The sequence below is a fragment of the Ostrinia furnacalis genome, unplaced genomic scaffold, assembly GCF_004193835.3.
Source record: "Ostrinia furnacalis isolate ACB-3 unplaced genomic scaffold, ASM419383v2 OfSCF0629, whole genome shotgun sequence".
In the NCBI taxonomy this organism is placed as follows: Eukaryota; Metazoa; Arthropoda; class Insecta; order Lepidoptera; family Crambidae; genus Ostrinia; species Ostrinia furnacalis.
Genome location: NW_021130868.1, coordinates 667,024 through 692,212, shown reverse-complemented (window position 1 = coordinate 692,212; position 25,189 = coordinate 667,024). Strand labels below are relative to the sequence as shown.

Genomic DNA, 25,189 nt, shown 5'->3' with positions numbered 1-25,189 from the left:
AAGACAATAACGAACGGGTTTCCAGCTGAAAATCAGTGTCGGGACATCCTAACAAGGTGTCCCAATTAAAAAGAAAAAAGTGTATTATTATAATGGCTTATGGCGCCATTTTAACACACATTTTTCTTTTTAATTTTTATTGTATGTTTTCAGTGTGTGTATGTAACCGTAAAATTGTGAATTCCGACAGATTATAATCTGACGTAGTTTAATTACAATCTAACCTAACCTAACCCACTGTTAGTTTACAATCTAACGAGTTATATTATAAACTGACAGAGTTTACAATTTCACGTTGACATGTATAATGAAGTATTTTTATTATTGTTATTAAAAACAACCAAAAAATTTCTCGCAACATTTATTTCAAGTTAAAGTACGCGGGTATCCACGCCAACATGTTGTTGGCGGCGGCGTAGGCGCGCGCTCTTCCGGGACCGGCGTAGGCGGTGGCGGCGGCTGCGGGAGGCGGGCGGGGGAGGTAGACAGGCGGGAGGACGTAGGGCGGCACGTAGGGTGGGTACCTTCTAGGCGGGTACCTTCTAGGCAGGGTGACGGGGCTGGACGTGGTGCGGGTGGTTGTAGGGACAGGTGTAGTGGTTGCAGGGACGGGCGTAGTCGTTGTTGGTTTTGGAGCAGGAGTCGTGGTACTTGTTGTCGGAGCAGGAGTTGTACTAGTGGTTGTTTTTGATGTCGTAGAAGCAGGAGTAGTACTAGTAGTTGTTGTTGATGTCGTAGAAACCGGCGTTGTTGTTGTTGTTGGAGCTTTCGTTGTTGTTGTTGACGTAACTGGCGTTGTTGTTGTTGACGTAACTGGCGTTGTTGTTGTTGACGTAACTGGCGTTGTTGTTGTCGCAGGAGTTGGCGTTGTTGCTGTAGTGGGAGTCGGTGTTGTTGTGGTTGTTGTGGGGACTGGCGTAGTTGTTGTTGGAGCCGGCGTTGTTGTTGACGTAACTGGCGTGGTTGTTGTCGTAGAGACAGGCGTTGTTGTTGCTGTAGTGGAAGTCGAAGTTGTTGTCGTAGGAACGGGCGTGGTTGTTGTCGGCGCAGCAGTAGTGGTGGTGGTAGAGTATGGCGGGATAACCGGGGGCGCCGGGGGGTCGGGCGGGGGCGGCGGGGGCAGGCCCGGCGGCGTGTTGGGGGGCCCCGCGGGCGGCACGTTGGGGGGCCCCGCGGGCGGCACGTTGGGGGGCCCCGCGGGCGGCACGTTGGGGGGCCCCGCGGGCGGCGGTCGCCTGAACAGGTCCCATATCGTGGGCGGCGCGGCCTGCGCGGTCAGCAGACTAGCGCTAAACTGTCGAAGAAAATTTATTTCTTAGTTAAATTGCACATTCACTATTAAAGATTCGTAACCTCTTTTCACTGAGTTTTGAAACGGAATTCGAAACTACAGTAGGTATGGTATACCTACTTATTATTATGGATCGTTTCATCCACGAAAACTATTCTTCCACCAATGTTAGAGTGTTATCGGTACACGCTAAATTATCCATGAGTGCACACGCACACTATAATAATGACGCTCGGATTGCTCGGATCAAACTCCCCGCACCAAAAATTGGTGGGGCGCGTCTTCGTGGATGAAACGATCTATATTTTTGAATCTTAAGTCTCCCGTCACAAAAGCTCTTGGAAGCTTCTCGCAGATTTTATTCCATCTACTTGTTTATTTAATTTAAAAAATATTCTCGATTATTTATTAAAAATCTGTACGTGCGAGTTACACCAAGCAAACGTAACGGTAGCGGCTGCCTAAAAAAATACATGAAATGTATGAGGATTGTGCAGTATCTTCAATCTAAAATTTTCATACATTTTTGACGCTCTCGCTAGTATAGCGACGACGTGCAATGTTCCTATTGTTATCTCTTTAATTTGATTATAATGGATTTTTATGACTTACCGCCACAATAAAGACTGTCTTTGCGAAGGCGGCCATCGTCTTTCTAGCACTCTGAGTGTGCACGTCCCATTTCACCCGCGCGTCTGTGCCGCGCTCCTGAACAACAATATTTATGTGCTTGTTTTTATCGAACAAACATTAACTGCAATGTAAATGCAACTAAACAAATAGCTTCTATTCAGAATTAATTTATTATATTAACTTTTACAATGTAGGCACGTCATGGCGATAGCAAATTAACGCAATATGAAAAATTAAACGTTACATCGGAAGGTCGAGCCGACCTTGTATTGAGCATATGAAAAAAAACTTAAACCATACAATTTTATAGAAGTTCCATGCCAATTTGTCATGCTTTTCTACTCCAATAAGTACTTAATACATTGACGGAAAACCTTAATAATTTTAAGTGCTAGAAGCATCTCTAGGTTAGCCTGCACTCTGTTTGGTTCGCTGCTCTGCAAACATGAGGTGATACTCAGAAGTAACCAAATTTCTTTGTCTAAAATAAATTAACATTAACTGTCAATGAAATGTTTTGTAGCGATCCAACTGGACAAACAAGACATCATGTATGTTTTCTTGCATAATTCTATGAAAAAATTTCACGCTAAATTAAAATAATGTAACTACGTCAATCTAACTGACGCATTATCTATTTGAACTAACGTCATTGAATTATGATGCCCATAGAATAATCAAAGCAAAGAAGAAAAGAAAGAAAAGTAGGGAAGGTGGAACATGCAAAGTGTATCCCATAAGGAAAAACAATTGTCAAACAACACTGTTCCTTTGTCCTCATCATTCCCGAACCCACTAGAAACGAGGTGTTCCATCTATCGCCATGTTAACAGTGCCTTTAGGTTCTAGAAATGATAAAGAACATGCTCCTCTCAATGGGGGGCCGTGGGAATAGCGGATCTTATAGAACATCGATATTCGATACTAATGTTTATAAATGCCAAAGTAACTCTGTCTGTCTGTATGTCTATCAGTCTTGCTTTCACGCCTAAACCACTCAACAGATCTTGATGAAATTTGGCATAGAGATAGCTTGAGTCCCGAGAAAGGACATAGGATAGTTTTTATCCCGGTTTTTGAAACAGGGACGCGTGCGATAACGTTTTTCTGTGACAGACAAAATTCCACGCGGGCGAAGCTGCGGGCGTAAAGCTAGTAGATTATATTATGTTCTGAGGCCAGTCTCATCAAATGATGGTGGTGACCCGTGCTGGTCATTGTGTCTCTACGCCTTCGGCTTATTTACTTTTTGCTTGCACGAAACGAAACGATCATACTTCAAACCCTCTCTTCGGGTCTTTTCAATCCTATCCGCTTGCGTTGCGCTTGCCTGTAGGTACCACAATATGCGTCGCAGCAAGTATCAAGGTGACATCGTGTCATGGTTAACATTACTTATTGTAAAACAAACACATTGCCTCAATGAGAACCGCGCAAATGGTTTCTTAATGTAGCTACAATTTACGCATTATAACAGTGTGACTAAAACAAGTGTTTTGGTGATCGTTTACACTTTACGTCAATGATGCATACAAAGGAATATCAGGTGGTTAAAGACTTGGTGGTCTAAAAGTTCGCTTCATCTTTCTGTGACTATAGAGCACTATTTTTATCCTACTTCTCCTATCGTGTCAATAGCATCATCCGACTAAAGGTAATAGCACACTAATCAATCCGGAAAGGGATCAACACCCGTATCGCCTTTCGCTGCGAGGCGAGGCGAGGCGTTTTCGTGCGTTACAGTGCGGAGTTACATACAAAGATAAGTACTGTGTGCTTACCATGAGTTTACGTTAGGTGAGCTCGCTAGCGAATACGTCAAAAAATTCTATGAAGATTTTATTTCTTGAAAGTAGCCGCTAGGGGCGCTGCACAATATGTCATACATTTAAATGTCATTTTTTTACGCAGTCGCTAGCGAGCACACCTAACGTAAACTCATGGTAAGCACACTGATCGCTTCGAGTTGATACGGTTACGATCCGTTTTCGGGTTGATAAGTGTGCTTCGTCTTTAACGGTGAAACCACAATGTACTTGCAGCTAATTGAAAAAAAAAACAAAGAAATCATTTTCTAAAACAATTGCTTTTATTTTTCTAACACAATAATATTATCATTTTGACACAAAACTTCGATTAACAAAAAAAAACATTTCTTGTAGTGAGTTACCAAAACGTATTAGGTATGTACCACAGTTCCAGCTACCCATTTCCGGTCATGTCGTCGCGTACTATCGCAAAGAATCACCATTTAATGAGAGCGAGAGAAAAAACGGAAATGGGCAGCTGGAACTGTGGCCCACTGCAGGCTGCATCAGTCAGGAAATTAGAAATAGTCATCTTCTTCACATCTGTGTCGCCGGTGGTGACGAGGACGACCCGGTGGAGGGCCGTCGAAGTCAGGAGAGGGGCCGTAGGGATAATCGGGAGGGGGACGGCGGGGCCGCGGTCTCCTTGTTGCTCGTGTGGTCGTGGTCGGCGCTGGAGTCGTCGTGGTCACGGCTGGAGTCGTCGTGGTCACGGCAGGGGTCGTCGTGGTGACGGCAGGGGTTGTCGTGGTCACGCTAGGGGTCGCCGTAGACGCCCCAGGCGTCGTGGGGGGCGCGGGGCCGGCGATGGCTACGGCGCTGGCGGACGCATTGTCCCCAGTCGCGTAGGCGATCGCTTGCGCATTTTGAGGAGCTGCCGCGGCGTACGCCAGCAGGACCAGGGAGCAAATCTGAAAAGAATGTATTGTTAAATAATATGCAAAATGTAGACGTTATATATTATCGTGTAGTCAACTACGATTATAAAACTTGTTTAATTGGCTCAATATTGATCAAACATGAAACAAACACAGCTAAATTAGAGTAAATTTTCAGACAAACTGCTTGATTCAAGTGTACAATGTCTTATGTCCCAACTAATCTGATTGCAAATATTTCGTCTAGTGTTCCCTCACCACTCATTGTGTCTGTATGAATCCAATGCATACTTGGTGTAGTGTTTCATTTGCTTTAAATATTTTAATTGAAAAGATGTTCTTACCAGCACAAGCCTCATCGTGTCCGGTCTCCGCGTGGGTGCTTGGCTACAGCCCAGAATGTGACAGCGGCTGCTTTTATAACTTAACACCACATCTATGTAATTTCAATTTCACACTCATACAGGCTCACTTTTGTTCGCTTTCAGCTGTTCAGCATTTGCGTCTTATTTATGACTAAGTAAGTAGTACCTATATTAACAGGTTATTGCTCCTTCCCCACACGCTTGCTTTCGACAGCAGAGCTAACAGACAGCTTTGGGATCTTAATGTATGGACTAAGAGCTTTTCTGGCAAGGAGTTCTGGCGGTCAAAGGTATCTGTACGCCTAGCACGAAAAAGTTTCGAGTTCGAATCGTTTGCGCCACCTTGCGAACGTGTCGTAAAGTGAACTTAGTATGAGAAAATAATGGTGGCATGAAACTTATTTTGAGAATCAAAATAATGGTCACGCACTTATCTTTTCATTCAAATGTTGAGTATCGAATTTTGTCGAATACGCAAGCGATTCGAAGACGAAAGTTGTTCATGCTAGAGGTATTGTCTAAGCATTTTAGGGTCGCTGCCAAAGCCACGATGACCCAAACTTGATGATGGTCCAACTTTTTTACCTGGAAGCATAGTTACTTAAATGATTTCATTTTAATCACACTTACCAATCATGGGGTAATTAGTCATAATACCCGCTAATTATTAATAATTTTCACATTTATCACATTTACCGTAATATTTATCTTTTGCACGCTCTACAGCCTAAACAGCTTGATCGATTTCAGCGTGAGAGGTGTTGTGTGCACAGTATAGAGTGGACACTGCAGAACACCGCCGGCTCCGCCATGAAAATCTATTCAGTGAGCTAAATAAAATTGTTTAATGCAATTGTAACAACCTCCGAAAACTGACCGTATGTGTGAAACCTTATGTTGAAACTCATTGTGCACTATCAACCCGTTTACCTACTCGAGGTCTTTGTCCAGCAGTGGACACGACGTCATTTGGCTGAAACGAAAGAACTCTGCACCTCTTTTTGCCTCGCGAACACGCATTTATTTTTGAATTAAAAGTTTTAATATAAGAACTTAACCCGCATTTTCATGTTTATTTCCATTTCACGTAAAATGTAACCATCGGTGTTGAGTTTACAATTGTTAAAGTTTCTTTCTTTTTTCATATACTTAAGTTTTAGTTTAAGTTTATTGTAAACTTGTTTGTGGTTCATACAATAAATTTAAAAAAAAATAAGTAGGTACTTCAAATAAAATTGTATCTTCGCAGATCTGCATCCTCGCTATACTGGCGTGGCAGGCGTCGGCGCAGGCGCTGCAACTCGAGCTTGAAAGCAGCGCGCAGCTGCGAGCGGCGCGGGTGACCCCCAGACCCCCCCTCGGTTACCTCCGAGTCAGGTCCTCCGACCTTCGTCAGGCGTGCCCCGCGGCGTAGGTTTACAATCTTTGCCAGGAGTAGGTTTAGATAGATTAGATAGTTATAGAAGGAATTTTAATGTGAAACAATAAATTAATTTTCTGTTTACATGCCAGAAAAAATACCCAAGTCCTGAACTGAAAAAACATTTTTGATTCTAGTTGTTTGTTTTTTTTTCTTATTTTATTTTATACTCGGATTACTCCGTAACACAGCTCTACCATATTGTGTCAATAGGTGTAAAGTAAACCAATGCTAATTTTATAACAATATCTAATATCTTATAATGAAACATTAAACAATAACGTCAATAAGTATTTTTATGTGAAACGTAACCGACGCAATGGCGTGCCGATGATGCGCCGGCGCCGGCTGCGCACACAAACGCGCGAGCGTAGGCAGACTCAACCAACATGACTGTGACTCAATAGTGGACTATAGCAGGGGTGTTATGGATATCCGTAACCGTAATCGAAACCGGTATAATTTATTATTCCTATTATCCGTAACCATTATCTATAACCAAAACTACTTATTCTTAACATCCCTAGTTACTCCTGCACAGATGGGAGATCGTTGAAATACGGTTTATTGAGAGATCTGCGGATACAGATACGGAAACTTTCTTCAGCTTCGGCCAAACCAAGGCGTCTGCATCCGCGATACTGTTCACGATGGGGATTAGTTGTCGTATAGGGTTGCCAGGTGTCCGGCTTTAGCCATGTTTGGCTTTTTATCATGTGGCTGCCGCGCCAGGCGAAAATCGAGCTACCATCAGGATATTGGGCAACCGATGATGATGTCCGGCCAAATGAAGCTCAGAGTCCGGCTTTTGTGTTTTTGGACCTGGCAACCCCGTGTACAAACTTCCAGCCCCTTATTAGAAAAGCATTTTAGGGTAGCTGCCAAAGCCACGACGAACCAAACTTCACAATGATCCAACGTTCTTGCTACTTAGGTCAGGCGTTCACTAGCTTTTAGAAAAGAAAATTATTTCTATTTTGATGTTAGTATTTTTGAATGCGCTTTAGAAGCCTAACTTAGAGCAAATAAATGAATTTATTTGTTTAGGAAACAGAGCTTGACTTATTTATTACTCCAATGCACATTTGCACAAGTGCAGTTATTTGCTCACGCTATTATTAACGACTGGTGCACTTGGATGTGTCGTGTGAAAGTGCAGTATTTAAAGGGACATTTGTTGGTCCCTGCAGCACACTGCTGAAGACCGCCGGCTTCGCTATGAAAATCATTTCGGTAAGACAACTTAAAATATAATTCAAACTGTAACTGTATGTACGAGTAGCTGGACTTTCATTGGCACTGAAACTGATCAGTTGAGAACTGTATTGTAGGTACCTACCTACTTACATGCCAAAAACAAAAACTGACCGTGTATGTGAAATCTTTAGTTGAAATTCATTGTTCATTGTAAATTTTTTGGGTGGAGAGTTGAAGACGACAGTTCAACTGACCAGTTTAACGGACTGTGAATATCCAGCTTCTTGTGAACTTTTTGAAAAAGTATTTTTTTGTTAATTTTGGTGCAGTGTTTCATCATGGGCAAACCTGCGATGTAACGATGTGATTCAACGATCCAAACTTGAAATCTTATCCATTATTTCATTCCATACATCTCATCCATTAAAATATTGCTATCCAGGATACTCCTCGCCTCTTTGGGTCGCAGACACGCAATTATTTCCACATCGCCCAGTTGGTAACGAGCTACATCCAGCGCCTTCCTTATATGATTATCACATACTTAAGTACATTACCTATACATACTGAAAGCGCAGTGTGGGACGTCCACCCTCAAGGTGGACTGACGACCTGATAAAGGTAGCAAGAAGGCGCTGGATGCAGGCCGCTGCCAACCGGCTGATGTGGAAATCATTGATGGGGGAGGCCTGTTCAGTTAACTCAGCAGTTGACGTCCAGTGGCTGATGATGATGATGAAGCATTCATCATCATCATCATCATGTCAGCCATAGGACGTCCACTGCTGAACATAGGCCTCCCCTAATGCTTTCCGCGTTGATCGATTGGTAGCGGCCTGCATCCAGCGCTTCCCTGCTACCTTTACGATGTCGTCGGTCCACCTTGTAGGTGGAGATGAAGCATTATGCTCCTTCAAAGAAAATTGTATTTTATAATTGATTGCTTTTCGCAGATCTGCATCCTCGCTATACTGGCGTGTGCGCAAGCAGCGCCACAGGGGCTAGGAATCGCGTCAGCCGACGGCGTCCAGTCGGCGGTGAGAGGCGCCGGTGGGCAGGCGGCGGCGGCGGGCTCGGCGGTGCAGGGCGCCGAGGGGCAGGCCACGGCCGCCGCCGGCGCCGCCACCGGGCAGGTCGCCTCCGTCACTGCTCTGGCCCAGCAAGGCTTGGGCCAGGTGAGCGCCGCCGGCGGAGTGGCCCCTAGAATCCCCCCCATTGGGCCCCCATCTTTGCCAACACCAGGAGCGCCAAGCCTGCCAGGCATCCCCAACAACGTAGGTGTGCCAGGACTGCCAAGCTTGCCAAGCGAGCCCGCCGACGTAGGCGTGCCCGACGAAGGCGTACCATCTTTGTAAGGAGTAGGTTTTTAGAAACATGAAAAACATTGTCTGTTTACATGCCAGAAAAAAATACCTATTCCTGAACTGAAATTGTAGTTTCAATAAAAAATCATTTGATGTCAATGTGTTCTTTATTTTAGTTTTTTTAAGCAGTCCAGAACGACTTGTCCTGTCGGTTTTAGAAAGTCCCCCGACAGCAGTAAATATCCTAAAGGAAACTTTACTGTAGGTACCTACTTCTAGACTGGGTCCAGGTTTCCCGCGAAATAGGTCAAACTGAAAAAAATTTAGGAGTGTAGACAGGTGATAGGACATTACTTTTAATATCGACCATTGAGAATTGCAACTGAGCCCGAAAAACTAAGGACGAGAACTATTGCCGACAAACTGTAATGCAGTTTGGCATGTGTATCTTTATATTTGATGTGTATCCTTTTGTGAACAATTAATAAAAAAAAAAAAAAAAAACGTACCTTTTTGGTTCAATACTTAATCTTACTGTAATAAACCCTCTCCCTTCACTTAAAGCTAAGTGGCCCCTTCACAGTCATATTGGGCAACAAATGATGCCATTAAAAAATAATACCCTTTGTATGAACTTGATTTATTTTTGTGTTATATTCAACTGGCCTATTACCCCGGTTTCTGATTTGAGTTGAAATAATTTTTATCTCATTGTAAGTGGACTATGTATAATCCCATCAAAAACAATACTTGTCAAAAAAACCAAGTCTCGCAACTCAGTTGTTCTACGGTAAAAAGTTGTGAGATCCATGTAATACCAAGTCCAGGCCAGGAAATCTTTAACGTTTTACATAAATTATTGACTTGGCCATCGCACTAAATAATTTAATTTACTCGTGTTTTCATGCGATGGCCAAGTCAATATATTTCGAGAAAAGGATGGTACGGCCGTGCCGCTTTTTTGCTCGACTTGGTGGGGGCACTGCCGTGCCCCCAGATGTTCTTATGAGAATAAAGTCTTTAAATTAAACCTAAACATAGTTGAGAATGATACGGCCTTTCGCCCTAAGGCCCTATATTTCAATAGCAAATACTTACCTCTACTACCTACTGTGTAATTGCCACCTAGCTTGTGACAGTCTCAAAGACTCAATGTAAATGAGTTTACCTATTTAGTGAACGTTTCTTTTGGATTGGATCATTTGTTCGTTTCATCCAAACGTTCATTGCTGGACAAAGGCCTGCCCTGAGGATTTCCATAACGGCTGGTCCCGCGCCCTTCACAACCAGAGGTTTCGAGTCTGATCTTGGAGACGCACCGATATTGAGACTAAAACGTCTTACGTACAAGCCTTTAAACTAGGGTTGCCAACATTTCATCAGCAAAATATAGTATTTTCCAAAATAAGGTGTAAAAAAATATAGTACATTTAAAAAAAATATAGTATTTTATGGGAAAAACAAAAAAATAGACAAATATACATTTTTTAATTATTTATTTTTATAAAAACTATGTTTTTTTGCAGTTCTTGCGCTGTGTAACAGTTTTTTGTTTAAAATAAAAGTGTCATTATGCTTTTTCACATTCAATTTTTAAATTAATATAAATCAAAAGCTCATTTTTTATTAATGATACACTACTTCTGTTTTATTTCTTCTCGCCACTTCGAATTCATAACCGAAAATATCCTTTCTGTAAATGCCGAAGACGGGCAATGGCGGGAATAGAGAGCAGGAATGAAATTACTTCAAATAAATTTGGTAAGTCATTTTCAGTATTTTTTAAAATATGCTGCCATTTTTGGCCTGTACTTTTGTCAGTAAAGTCACTACAGTCTTTTAATTTAGCAAAGATTTCATTCAATATCGTTATTTCAGAGTATAGGTCGTCCATTTTGATACTCAATTTTTCTTGTAAATTTAGAACTTCTAATATTGTCTCACAGTCATTAAATGAAACCTCCTTTTTTAAATTTAATTTAAATGAATGACCATTCCATGAAGACCGAAAAGTGACCGGTCGTATAAAAACGTTTCCTGGATTTGCGTTTTATTATCGAAAAACATTCGCTAAAATTCATTTTTTTTAACAAACAATAAATCAAATTCATGTTTAAGTTCACTTACCATCAGGTGAGATACAGGCCAAGAGCTTCCTCGTTGTGGATAAAAAAAAAAAAAAGTTTATGACATAATTTTTAAATTGTCACTATTAATATTTTTTACTATATTTATATTGTCACAAGAATTAATATATTTATATTGTCACAAGAATTACAACCAATAAGTACCTATATAATTAATTAATTATGTATTGTGAAAATAAAGTTAATTCTAATAATGTTTTTTTGATTGTGCATATTTTGTGCATATTTCGCCCTTTTTTAGTGCATATTTGCATGCATATTTTGGCATTTTGATAGTGCATATCGATAGTGGAAATATCAATTACTGTAAGGGACAAAACACGACTTTTCAGGAGAGCCAAAAAACGATTTTTTTTTTCTTTATACCTCAATATCTTTTTATGTGATGTTACGATTTAAATAGTTTCTATGGCAAAGTTTCTTAGAATTTTCTGTTCTTTCATATTATAAACGCCAAATTTTCGAAAAATGGGTAGTTTAAAAGATAGCAAGTCCCTTACATTAAAAAAAACGAGCTTGACTGTACCTTACAATGTTGAAATTTCACAGTATGGAATGTCATGTATGTTGTAAGGTACATTTAAGAATAAACACGACTTTGTAACTTGACAATTTTAACATTGAAACCTGATGTAAGTAGAGGTTGCATTCGAGTATTCATTAACAAAACGAAGAGAAGAGATAGAAACAAGACAACTTAGTGTTCACAAATGCAGTTGGAGGCATCAAATACACATCACCAACAAAACATTTAGTCACTGATGATGCCTACGTCTTCATTTGTGAACAAGTTGTCTTGTTTCTATCTTTTTCTGTTCATTTTTACGCAGTTAGGTTTTTTTTTCAATCATCGTTCGTTCGTTTTTCGTTCGTAGCCGAATGACGTCCACTGCTGGACAAAGGTCTTCCCCCAAGGATTTCCACAACAACCGGTCCTGCGCCGCCCGCATCCAGTACATTGTGGCATTCAACATTTCGATGTATCGATATAGGTAGTCAATTTGACACCGTTGGAGAAACTGTAGTAGGTACTGCCCAGGTCTCGATCGAAGCTTTCTCATAGTCCACAAACGCCAGGCAAAGTGACTGACTATACTCCTCGGTCTTCTGTATAATCTGCTGTGGTGTACTAAAGCCTTTTCGGAAACCGGCTTGTTGAGAGGCTGGAAGTCATCGAGCTTACGAGCGAGACGATTCGTAATGACTCTCGAAAACAGCTTGTAGACATGGCTCGGAAGTGAGATGGGTCTATAATTCTTCAACAAGGTTTGTCGCCTTTTTTGAAGAAGAGTGTCACCACACTTCTGTGCCATACCGTAGGCGTTTTTCCTTCGAGGATGACGGGATTGAACAGCTTCTGAAGAGCCTTCAGCCCCTCGGTCAAAAACCCAACTGCGTAAAAATGAACAGAAAAAAGATAGAAACAAGACAACTTAGTGTTCATAAGTGTAGTTTATCCGAAACTATCCGTAACTTTTGAATCAGTTTCGGTTACGGTTATGGACATTTTTTTATTTCGGATATCCGATAGTTTTGGTTACGGTTACGGATATCCATAACATCCTTGCTTGGTAAGATGGCCCTCTCCGTCCCGCTCATACCTTTTAAAATGGCTTCTCCACCTCACTTAAACCAGAAACTTAAATTTTGGGCACATTAGAATAATATTTTTAACCAAGGTAGATAAAGTTAAAAACGGGATTATTTCCAATAAACAAAAATTGTCGACAATTACAGCAAGATTTTACAAAGTGTTATACCATTTTGGAATCCTTACTAAATGCGCCAAATTATGACGTCACTTGCCACACTCGCGTAGTACAATTTTTTTCAGTACAGTCAGTTTAAACTAGGCAAAATTTTTATTTTGATATTTTTTTTTGGGAATAATGTATTTTTTTCATCCAAGTTGGAGCAGCTGGTTTTGTAATTTTGATAACAATTTAGAGAAGCATTATTCAGGGTTACATAACAAAAAAAAAATGTGGAAAAAGTGAAGATTTGTGGCAACACGAGTAAAAGGACCGTCACCTGGAGTAGAATTTTTTGATTTTTTTTAAATGCCTATTATTTTTAAAATATGCCACATAGATTTTTTTTTATATTTTTCTGATAACCAGCACAACTTGCCTCAACACCCAGTTCCGGCTTGACGTTACATTACGGGACACCCTGTATATTTTTTCAACAGTATATAGTACGCAGACCCGAAATATAGTACAATACTAGGTATATATTATAGTACGGTTGGCAACCCTACTTTAAACACTTCGATTTTAGAATAGGAAATGTGATACTTTGTCATCAGTAGGTACCTGACACAAAGGAGCCTTCGATCTGTCTAGTTCCTTTTACTTTACTCAAGAAAGCGTTTTGTATTATGCCTACCTACTTACATAAGTTTTAGTATCCTTATTACAAACAGTATTTCGTTCGTTCATTCGTTTCAGCCAAATGACTTCCACTACTGGATAAAATCATAAAACTCATTATTTTTTGCAAATAGGCTTTAAAAGCACTTTTACAATAAGGCCTCCCCCAGTATTAAGGTACTCGAAACATATTTCGATTAATACTTGTGATAACATAACATAAAAATAAATAAAAAAAAACCAGCAGTGGACGTCATTTGGCTGAAATGAAACGAAACGAAACGAAATAAAAAATAGGCGCCTATAATAAAGATTTGGAAGTAAAATGAAAACAGGTATTGCAATCGAATCCGGTATTTATTAGCAAGTCGGCATAAATGCTAGATGCTACAATATTATTGCAATGTTGGATAACTGGATCTAGAAGTCTAGATTTACATTAACAGACGTTTATCATGTTCATCGATGGGCAATATCAGGTACTCATAATGGGATGGTAGGTACTTTCGATGTCAGACCTCCCAACATCGAAGCGCCTGGTACACTCGAAGCCAAGGAGGTGATCGTGCCAAGTCCGGAGCCGACGGCGCCCGTGACGGCGGCTTCGGCGCCGGTGGCGGCGCCTGCGACGGCTGAGAGCGGGCCGTCCGACAACGCGGAGCCAGAGGCTGAGGCGATGCCGGATTGGACAGGGCTGGAGGCAGCGTTGACGCCGGAGCCGGCGTTGCTGACGGCGTCCAAACCAATCTGTGGGCGCGCCGCGGCCACCGCGAGCACAGCGAGGAAGCAGACCTGAAATGACGACATTGTCACCATCATGCCATTTAAGTCTCTGCTGCACTACAGCGTAACCTGAGAAACACGTCGTACTACTTCCTGCATCACTCACACTGAGACCTTTTTAGGGTTCCGTAGTCCTGACAAGGAACCCTAAAGGTTCGGCAAAACCAACGCGATCACACGCGATCAGACTTACCTAAATGCATTGATCGCCATCGCCGCACGCCGGCTGATCGCGTGTGATCGCGTTGGCATGGCTGAACCTTTAAAGTTTCGATATGTCTGTCTGGCTGTCCGAACACCCCCCCCCCCCCTCTCTAAAAACTCAACTGTTGGCTTCAAAAAGCTGGAATAATTCATGATAATACTTCGCCCATGACTATTAACAATGTCGTATGTAAAAAACAGCAACTTTACAGGAGAGCGTTTCAAAGTTTAAATTGCTCATATTTTTGTACTTATTTTAGGCAGGGTTATGAAAGTTTAGAGTATTACTATGAAAGTTATTTATGTTTAGGACAATATTATGAGTACCCGGTATTTAATGTGTAAATATGAGAAAAGTCACTTGTAACCTTTTTAACGGAGTTATACTAATGCTGATTTGTCATATCTACCAGAACCGACATTGTTGCTTGAACGAAATTAGTGATTACTTGTCGGAAATGCCACTTACGTCCTTGTTTAATTATTTTTTTATGATTATACGTATGTCGTATGTAAAATCTACTGAAAAAAAACACAAAAAATCTATAGAAATTATATACAGGATGTCCCAAAAAGTAGTGTCAAGCCGAAGCCCAGAGGTAGAGCATCACTAGGGCTACCCGAATCACCGTGACATTTGATAGTTTTCGAGTTATGATTTTTATTACAACATACAGGATTTTAGATTTCATTCGTGTTATGGATGTAAATACTTCTGAATTAGCTAGGCCTAGTATTCATCTAATAATAATTAAAATATCAGCCATGTATCTTGACTATTTGAGCCACAGTGACCAAAAAAGTGCCTAAGCACAGAAATTTAAAACAATCATAACTCGAAGACTATAAAAAATCGCGGAACATACATGGGGGTGATTTGGATAGCCCTAGTGATGCTCTACCTCTGGGCTTCGGAGCTATTGAGTTAAGCATTATGTCACGTATAATGTTTCCAAAGATCACACTCCCACAAGATATGATGGGCAGACTGCTCATGACTGACTTCATCAGAAGAACACTCACAAAAAGGAGACGGAACTAGTTTGAATTCGTGAAACTTAAGTTTAAAGTTTCCTTGTCCCTTAAGGAACTGCGACAAGCAATGGTCGATATCTAGTCATCGCCTAGATATACGTTCGCGTACATTCGGGAAGAATTTATATAATTGACGCCCTTTGACTGACGTATCCCATCTTTTTTGCCATTCAGTAACTAATTCCTCTTCAACGACTTGTCGGGAATCAAATAATCAGCTTATTTTAGAACGATCGCGTTATTGGAGAACTTGGAGGTTATATTTTCCCGTGATGCGAAGTACATAGACGCACGCTTTTGTATCTTTATTAAGTCGACCGGCAGTACACCAGCCAGGACTAGCAGGGCTTCTGTGCTCAAAGTTCTGTAAGCTTTGCAAAGAAAAATCAGTGCAAGGCGTTGACTTTGGAGTAATTTCCGTCGAGCGGCTCCTATAGTAGCTCTGTTGGCCCAAACTGGTGCACCATAGCAAATGGAGCTTAGACACGTAGCCACGTATATTATTCGGAGCATTTCAAATGATAGACCCCACGTCGAGGTTGATATGTGACTTAGAGCATAAAAGTTTATTTGGTGGTGGAAGTGGTGACGGTACCGATGTTTTAACGGCACTAGTAGCATTAGCTTCCTTTACTGATAATATTATCTCGTCATAGTCATTGAATAGGTACATCACCAAGTAATTCCTGCATTTGAATCAATTCCTCTGGAAAACTAGCCGGTATAGGAGACTCTTGACGAACTAAAAATAACNCCCCAGATAAAAACTATAAGTAATTTAAATTATGTAAGGCCCGAATTAAAAAAGTATAGTGTATAAATAAAAGAAGGCATAAAAAGACATTTGCAAATTCATGCGTGCGAACAAAAATTATTTATAACAAACATGCTTATTTTATTTTACAGTCAGTCAGACAGTCAGTCAATCATCGTAGCGACATTTTAGTATTTTATAAAACAACTAACAATGGCTAACAAGTTACTACCGAAAGTTTAACCCATTTGTAGAACGTTATAATAATGTCGGATGTGGAGCTACCGACATTTAAATTATTTAAGAAACATTCAATAACGTCGAATATGGTACTTCTGACACTTATCCCATTCAAAGAAAAGCTTAACAACGTCGTATGTGGTACTACTGACATAAAGTGTTACAAAAATAAGATTAACAATGTCGGATATGGTACATCCTACAGTTTTAAGTTATGTGTTAGGAAATGCTAATGCAAGTTGGTATTACATTAAAAAATTATTTATATTTAATATAACTGCCGTAAAAAACAAATGACAATACGACGTCCGTTCTTCCCGCTAACATAGCCAGAAGTGGGAGATCGCACGCGCTCACCCGCCTCCGCGCACCGCTAAATACGTCGGGAACAACTATCCGGCATTGTTAACGGACTATCTAGGCAATATCCGACATTTTTAATGTAGTTATCTCAAAAACTATGCATAAAATCATAATTTTTGTTTCACCTGATGATAGCTTGTATTATTTACGCACAAATTATGAAATAAAATGAAAATGGCAATTTTGCAGTTCCGACTATGTTAATAGTCATGGGCGACTTATTCCTGTGTGCGTACATGAATTTTATTCATCCAAGGTCACAGGGCGTCCACAGCTGAACATAGGCCTCCCCAATGACTTTCACATAGCACGGTTGGTATGGTAGCGGCCTGCATCCAACGCCTTCCTGTTAGGGGTCATCCATAAAGTACGTCACACGTAAAGAGGGGGGGAGGGGGTCGACAAAGTGTGACATGGTGTGACAAGGGGTGGGAGGGGTCCTAAGTTTCGTGACGTCACAATTCAAAATCTAATTTTTAGAGGTACTTATCGCGTAATTTGAAATATAAATTAAACTAAAAAATACCCCCACCACTTAAGCACAACTCCGTCGAAGTCGAAAACCTAGGAGAGTCGTAATGGGCAACCAATGAAGCCATTAAATCAATAAACTCTTTTGGAGGAATTATTTCAGATTTAAAATCTAATTCTACTGATCTATAATGCCGCCAAACGCTAACGCACCGTATCTCGCGCGTGATTGTTTCTATTTGTTGCTATTTTTTGTTAATTTAATAATTTTTCGATGTGAAATTGCAAAACATGTGACGTCACACTAGGGAGGGGGGGGGGTCTCAGAAATGTGACCACCTGTGACAAGGACGGGGGAGGGGTCAAAAAATCATGAAATTCGTGTGACGTACTTTATGGATGGCCCCTTACCTTTATTTGACCTACACTCCCCACGCTTGGTCAGATGGTGATGACTTCTAAATTCGGCCTGATGAATTTACTGGAGGCTAGTGATGTAGTAGTTGCGGCAGATTTGAGCTACTTCCCGTGGATGTAAGAGGCAACTAATAGAGGATATTTTTATTTTGTTTTTATCCACAACGAGGAAGTTCTTGGCCTGCATCTCACTCAGGCTGAAGGTGGAAGCGAGCTTCACCCTGAATACTCAACCACAGAGGGACTGGCTATCCTAGTTACCCCTATAATAACTGCCGGAACACAACAATGCTGTTAACGTTGTTGTTATAGCGAGAGACTTAGGTAAGATTAGCCAGGCGGACTTAGAACAGAAAAAATAAAATTAAATAAAAAAATATTTTTCAAAAACAAGCTTTTAATGCTCTAAAAAGAATAAAATAAAACAAACCCATCAACTTATTACTTTATTCAATTTATATGATTAAAATCTTGTCGCGAGATTTACTAGATGTATATTTAACTATTTGATTTTTTTTCTAAGATCAAAGTTTCAGCAAGATCAAGTTACGTATTTAATGTATTTTTTATACAAGTAAATCTCGCGACAAGCTTTTAATCATATAAATTGAGTAAAGTAATAAGTTGATGGGTTTTTTTTTATTTTATTCTTTTTAGAGCATTAAAAGCTTGTTTTTGAAAAATATTTTTTTATTTAATTTCATTTTCGACTTTTTAGTATTTATAATGCGGGTTTGAAAACTTGAAATTTATTGAAAAATTTTGGTTAAGGGCATTTCTACGGGGACGACCGATCGACCTACTGGGGCGAAAAAAGTACCTTTAAAATTGAAGTACGGACTTGAAAAAAATCACACGTATTTATAGGACTCTTGACTTGATGGAGAGCATATTTAGAAGACCGCCAGGTTTTACATGTCGCCTTGAAAAAATCCGAAAGTTCAAAAACGGGCGAAATTAGGCCTAAAATGGAGTGTCCGGTTTCCAGAATTTACTCGTTTTTGCTTCATAACTTTTGAAATAATAACTTCCCCATTATGAAACCCACATTCACAGAACAAGGGATAGTTAATAAAGCTATATAAATGATGGTATTGTGTCGTTTTATTGCAAAGTTCATGTGACCACCTTCCAGCTTTATTATCAGACCCTAGTTATCATATTATGTGATTGAAGTGCTCATCAATACGAATCAAATGAGCGAAAACTCGATAAGGGGGTGTCGTTTTAGTGTGGAATTCCTATAGCCACCTGCCGGCTCTATCATCAGATCCTGTTTATCATATAAAATTGAAGTCCTCATTAATACGAATCAAACGAGCCCAAACTCGATGGTATTGTGTCGTTTTATTGCAAAGTTCCTATGACCACCGTGCGGCTCCATCNTGAACTGCTTTTGTAGAGCCTTTAGTACCGGCGAAGCTCAGTTATAATTCCGTAACACCTGGTGCCTTGTTGTATTTCAGCTATTTGAGTGCCATTTTAACCGTGTACAAAATGATGTCCGATATAATATCTTCGGTATAGTGTCAGGTCAATCTAGCTTTTGGGTTTTGCAATATTTGTTTTATGTTTAAGGTTAAGAATAAATAAACAAAGAGACCCTGTGTTATGTATTTATTTGTTTTATTTAAACAAAATTAAAATAATATATTTAATAAGAATTTATTATAGTTCCTTATTAAAAAATTAAACATATTGATTAGGATTTTTGTTTTATTCCATTGGCATTTCAGACACATAAACCTAAAATGAACCATCTAACTAATAGACCAGCAATCAGATATCAAAACGTTTTAAGTATTTATTATATTAATTATTGAAATACATTAGGTATTTCTTAGTAATGTCATCAATTCTAAGTTTGCGGAGCGATTTTTATATTCGGAGATTCATTTCTCAATTCCGTGATTCATTTTCTCAATTCGGTGCTCTCTCAATTCGATGCTTAACATTTCTCATAAACCACTTCACAATATTTAGTGACAATGCTATTTTTACATTCAGAATGGAGTAACATTTATTTTTTTGTATTGATACTACTTAAAAAACTAAATATAAATTTTAGCACCGAATTGAGAAAAAATACACCGTACAGTAGAAATGCCCTTAAGGCGCAGCGTTAGTGATTATGACATATTATTTTTTATACACCCTCATAATATTATTCATATTCAGCTCTCAGCTCGTGCACCTTTGCAATGGGTTATTCATCTACTCAAAATGAAACTACTTACATTCATACTAAATTATGTAACGAACATTATTCCCATTTGATAGGGTTACGACTTGCGACGTATTAAATGAGCCCAAAGTCTACGGGGTTGTGTCGCTTTATTGCGGAGTTCCTATGGCCACATTCCAACTCCATAATTAGACCCTAGTATCATATAGGATTGAAGTTGTCGTCAATCCCAACTTATATTATAAATGCGAAAGTAACTCTGTCTGTCTGTCTGTCTGTCTGTCTGTCTGTCTGTCTGTCTGTCTGTTACGCTTTCCCGCTTAAACCTCGCAACCGATTTTGATGAAATTTGGCATAGAGATAGTTTGAGTCCCGGGAAAGAACATAGGATAGTTTTTATCCCGGTTTTTGAAACAGGGACGCGCGCGATAAAGTTTTTCTGTGACAGACAAAATTCCACGCGGGCGAAGCCGCGGGCGGAAAGCTAGTACAAATTAAACGAGCCCAAACTCGATGGTATTGTGTCGTTTTATTGCAAAGTTCATGTGACCACCTTCCAGCTTCATTATCAGACCCTAGTTATCATATTATGTGATTGAAGTGCTCATCAATACGAATCAAATGAGCGAAAACTCGATAAGGTGGTGTCGTTTTAGTGTGGAATTCCTATAGCCACCTGCCGGCTCTATCATCAGATCCTGTTTATCATATAAAATTGAAGTCCTCATTAATACGAATCAAACGAGCCCAAACTCGATGGTATTGTGTCGTTTTATTGCAAAGTTCCTATGACCACCGTGCGGCTCCATCATCAGACCCTGGTTACCATGTAGGATTGAAGTACTCGTCAATACGAATAAAACGAGCCCAAACTCGACGGGGTTGTGTCGATTTAGTACGGATTTCATAAGGCCACCTTCCGGCTCCATCATCAGACCCTGGTTACCATGTAGGATTAAAGTACCTACTCGTCAATACGAATCAAATGAGCCCAAACTCGATGACATTGTGTCGTTTTATTGCAAATTTCCTATGACTACCTTGAACTACCTTCCGGCTCCATCATCAGACCCTGGTTACCATGTAGGATTGAAGTACTCGTCAATATAAATTAAACGAGCCCAAACTCGACGGGGTTGTGTTGTTTCAGTGCGAATTTCCTATGGACACCTTCCGGCTCCATCATCAGACCCTGATGGTTACCATCTATGATTAAAGTACTCGTCAATAAAAATTAAACGAGCCCAAACTCGACGAGGTTGTGTTGTTTCAGTGCGAATTTCCTATGGACACCTTCCGGCTCCATCATCAGACCCTAATGGTTACCATACAGGATTATTGTTCTCGTCAATACAAATTAAACGAGCCCAAACTCGATAGGCCTGTGTCGTTTTATTGCGGAGTTCCTATGACTACCTTCCAGCTCCATCATCAGATCAGCTCCGTGTCATCATAATATTGCATTGTCATCCGACTTACACATGCATGCAAAATTCCAGCTCAATAGAAAACCGGGAAGTGGGTCAATTTTAAGTTGCAAGATTTGACGACAGACACCAGACATGTGAAAGTAATAAAAAGCTTGTAATAAAAAGCTTGTAAAAAGCTTGTAATAATAAAAAGCTTGTAAAAATCTGCCCTCACTAGAATCGAAGCCGGGACCTTTGGGTCTAAGGCTAGTGGTCTTGCATCAAAGACAGTGACAGGACAGTGCAGTGAAGGCAATGAACTGATAATGATGACTGAACTGACGACGGATGAGACTGACATTCTTATCGCGTTACAAAATTCATATTATGATTAAAATAACTAATTTCATAATAAATGAAAGTAATAAAAAGCTTGTAAATAAATAGGCTCAAAGTTGCACAGCGTACTTTGGAGAGGGTTAAATGCGTGTTTATGCTCGGTGTTTCTTTACAAGATCGAATCAGAAATGAGGAAATGAGGAGATAATTTTAAGGAATCGAACTAATTTCGCTGACATAGCCAGATTAGCCAGGCGGATTAGCGAGCTAAAGTGGAAATGGGCAGGACACATAGTATGCAGAACTGACGGCCAATGGGGTAGCGAGGATCTGGAGTAGAGGCCACGTAGCGAAAATCGCAGTGTAGGACGTCCACCCATAAGGTGGACCGACGACCTCATAAAGGTAGCAAGAAAGCGCTGGATGCAGGTCCCTACCAACCGGAATTTGTGGAAATCATTGGGAGAGGCCTATGTTCAGCAGTGGGCGTCCTGTGGCTGAAATGATGATGATGATAATAAAATTATTCTTTACTCTGCGAGCCAATGAGCACCATTATGTGTTGAGCCCAGTTCTCCAGACAAAAATAGTGTACAGTCCTCTCAACTTAAGCTGAGAATTGCATTTGTGTGAGTGCACACCGATAGTTTAGAGTGGCAATCGGCTTGAAGCGCGGCGCGTCCCGCGCATGGTTTATTATAGCAAGCGGCCTGAAGCGCGGCGCGTCCGCCACGCACCGCTTCCTTGTCGCTCACATACTTCACTTCACCCCCGGTACTGGTAGCAGATACGTGTAATTTTATGTAATTGTGTTCCAAATATTAGTGAAATGGCTTCTACTGTAAGTGAATTTCCTGTACGAAATCCATTAAGCAGCCAAGTGAAAGAAATTTTATGCAAATTGAATACGTATTTTACAGTCCTCTCAACTTAAGCTGAGAATTGCATTTGTGTGAGTGCACACCGATAGTTTAGAGTGGCAATCGGCTTGAAGCGCGGCGCGTCCCGCGCATGGTTTATTATAGCAAGCGGCCTGAAGCGCGGCGCGTCCGCCACGCACCGCTTCCTTGTCGCTCACATACTTCACTTCACCCCCGGTACTGGTAGCAGATACGTGTAATTTTATGTAATTGTGTTCCAAATATTAGTGAAATGGCTCCTACTGTAAGTGAATTTCCTGTACGAAATCCATTAAGCAGCCAAGTGAAAGAAATTTTATGCAAATTGAATACGTATTTTAAAGGTGTGAACGAAAAGTTTTTAGTCTGTTTTTATTTTGTAATTTTATAAAGTTTGTCTTTTTGTTGTATTTTATAAGGCTGGCTGGACGCCCTCTCTATAAACGGTGCTCGCAGAATATCAGCGTCGAGGTACTTCGTGCCTTGGCATATGCTGAGCGAGGACCTGTTTTTATTTATTTATTTATTTAAAAGGATGTGTCAAGTGTCGTTACATCGGCCCAATTGGTAGCAAGTGTTTTATAGACTTCCTTTTAATAAAACATTAATTTTATTTGTATGTGTTTTACTAACGGTACTTTTGGCGATCACTCACACAAATGCAATTCTCAGCTTAAGTTGATAGGACTGTAGGTACTTATTAATAAAATTATAAAAACTTACCAATACGAATTTCATGATGAAGCTGGTAGTCGTGTAGTGGAATTAATGTCTCGATGTGAAATGTTCGCTTAAATACCTCAAGTACAATAGCTGTCTTTAATTACACCGAAAACAAACGCATCTGTGCACATATTTATACCAGGGCTAAGATGCTATTCGATATTGAACATCGAAAATGTATCCTCGATTGAATTTTGCAAAATCTCCTCTCTCTTAGTGAGGAGCACCTAGTTACGTTCTAAAAGGAGGGTCCTCATGCAAAATTTGAGATTCCTAGCATTTGTAGTTTCTGAGATTTCGTGATGCTTGAGTGAATCAGTCAGCGAACTTTCGCTTTTACATAAATAGTAGATATTACATTTGCTTTTATGTAAGACCTGTCGCTTAGAAGTTACGGTTTTGTTATTAGCATAACGCTAATAATTTCGCTGCCTGCTGTCGTCTTTCCCGAACATTATAATCTGGGCCTTTTAAGGCGAGAGTGAATAGGCACTTACACAGGGCAGATTATGTAGGTACCATCTGCATCCTAGACTTTCATTTCACGTAACATCAGGGCCCCGATTACGCTAAAAATTTTCATCTTCAACGTGCCCGGACGTCAGCTGTTTTGACAAATCCGTATCGCAGAATCGAAGAAATCAAGGAAGCGCGTCTGTATTGGAGACTTTAAAAATTAGCGTAATCGGGGCACAGGTCCGATTGCGTCAAATACCTACCTGCCTTGGCATAAAAAAAATCTCTCCAGCACTATAACCTACCACAAGGTAACGTCTTCAGCACGATCAGGGTTAAGTAATATTTTATTTAGACCGAAGGTATGATGACGTCAATCATTAATTACCGTTGATACGCGTGGGACAGGTCAACAAGCCACAGAAGTTTACTTACCATAATAAGTAAATAAGTTTTACGTCATCTTGCTGCTGACTAATTTATTAAATAATACAAAAATAGGATACAATTATGAGCGAAACAGTAAAGTAGGTAATAGCTAAACATTAGTAAGTACTTAGTTTGCATCCTAACCCTAAGTACCTATCTATAATAATTAAATAAGTAAGTAGGTAATTGATCTTGACGGGTTGACGGTAAATGTTGTTTATTCAACCTAAGAATAATGTTCAACTTAATAGATTTCTTACCTAATAAAAATTCCTTAGAACATATTCTTAAAAGTGACTTAGTTACGAGTATAAAGTAAAAAAATGCTTGTATAAAACGCGTCAAACCTTACATTGAAAAACAATATCCAAAAAAACTATATTGAGGTAACGACGGGCAACTAACGCCCGTATTCCCAAACGATGCTTTCTTAAGTGAAGCAACAAATCAAACGCACAGCGTTGAATAGAGCTCTGTGATTGGTTCGTGTGTCACCCTGTGCGTCAACGCGCACTGTGAGACCTCATAGTAATGTTTGTGAATACGGGCGTTAGTCTTACGGAACCCTACTCGTACAATGCGCGTGGCACGAAATGCACTTGGCCGTTTTTTATCTTCTACTTCTACTTCGCTCCATTAAGCGATTTTTTTATTTGTCCAATATTTCGCAAACGGATCCCTAAACCAAAATGGCCCCTAAGTCATTTCAAAGGACCTATTCAAATCTCAAAAAGTCCGTGTAAAGTCTCAATTAAGCGCCTCATCTTAAGAGTAGGCGCACACCGTTGATTTTTAGTTGGCCGATAGTTGTGCCCGATTTTAAATTGTATGAAGAATCGGCCAAATCGAATCGGCGTAGTATGAATAACTCTATGGCGCACTCCCATACATGCCCATACTGCCCATACTGATCAACTGCCCGACTAAACTATCGGCCGACGAAAAATCAACGGTGTGCGCCTATTCTTACTGAAACTCAATGAAATAATAATATTTATTATCATCTATCATCATTAATTATACATCATGTGGTCCATTAGGATCCATATTAAAACTTAAGACTTGGC

General features: G+C 40.1%; 4 protein-coding genes across 4 annotated transcripts; 1 reads left to right on the top strand and 3 right to left on the bottom strand.

Moving 5' to 3' along the window:
• Positions 1–340: 340 nt before the first annotated feature.
• On the bottom strand, positions 341–2,023 carry LOC114366375 (cell wall protein DAN4-like). The gene is made up of 4 exons (XM_028323237.1): positions 1,904–2,023; positions 1,184–1,294; positions 706–1,135; positions 341–666 (listed from the first exon to the last, which is right to left on the bottom strand). The coding sequence occupies exons 1-4, from the start codon at positions 1,937–1,939 to the stop codon at positions 362–364; spliced, it is 882 nt and encodes a 293-aa protein (XP_028179038.1). The 5' UTR covers positions 1,940–2,023; the 3' UTR covers positions 341–361.
• A 2,142-nt stretch (positions 2,024–4,165) lies between these two features.
• Positions 4,166–5,055, bottom strand: LOC114366377 (integumentary mucin C.1-like). The gene is made up of 2 exons (XM_028323239.1): positions 4,955–5,055; positions 4,166–4,643 (listed from the first exon to the last, which is right to left on the bottom strand). Exons 1-2 carry the CDS (start codon positions 4,967–4,969, stop codon positions 4,251–4,253), a joined length of 408 nt encoding a protein of 135 aa, XP_028179040.1. The 5' UTR covers positions 4,970–5,055; the 3' UTR covers positions 4,166–4,250.
• Positions 5,056–7,531: 2,476 nt separating this feature from the next.
• On the top strand, positions 7,532–9,055 carry LOC114366376 (elastin-like). Its single transcript, XM_028323238.1, has 2 exons — positions 7,532–7,628; positions 8,546–9,055. Exons 1-2 carry the CDS (start codon positions 7,614–7,616, stop codon positions 8,945–8,947), a joined length of 417 nt encoding a protein of 138 aa, XP_028179039.1. The 5' UTR covers positions 7,532–7,613; the 3' UTR covers positions 8,948–9,055.
• Positions 9,056–13,753: 4,698 nt separating this feature from the next.
• LOC114366374 (uncharacterized) lies at positions 13,754–23,333 on the bottom strand. Its single transcript, XM_028323236.1, has 2 exons — positions 23,238–23,333; positions 13,754–14,207 (listed from the first exon to the last, which is right to left on the bottom strand). The coding sequence occupies exons 1-2, from the start codon at positions 23,250–23,252 to the stop codon at positions 13,899–13,901; spliced, it is 324 nt and encodes a 107-aa protein (XP_028179037.1). The 5' UTR covers positions 23,253–23,333; the 3' UTR covers positions 13,754–13,898.
• Positions 23,334–25,189: the final 1,856 nt, after the last annotated feature.

Excerpts from the sequence above, each read along its gene's own strand:
- LOC114366375 (XM_028323237.1), bottom strand. The coding sequence starts at position 1,939 with ATGGCCGCCTTCGCAAAGACAGTCTTTATTGTGGCG. Across the intron at positions 1,295-1,903 it reads AGACAGTCTTTATTGTGGCG|TTTAGCGCTAGTCTGCTGAC; the intron begins GTAAGTCATAAA and ends TTTCTTCGACAG. Across the intron at positions 1,136-1,183 it reads CGCCCGCGGGGCCCCCCAAC|ACGCCGCCGGGCCTGCCCCC; the intron begins GTGCCGCCCGCG and ends GGGCCCCCCAAC.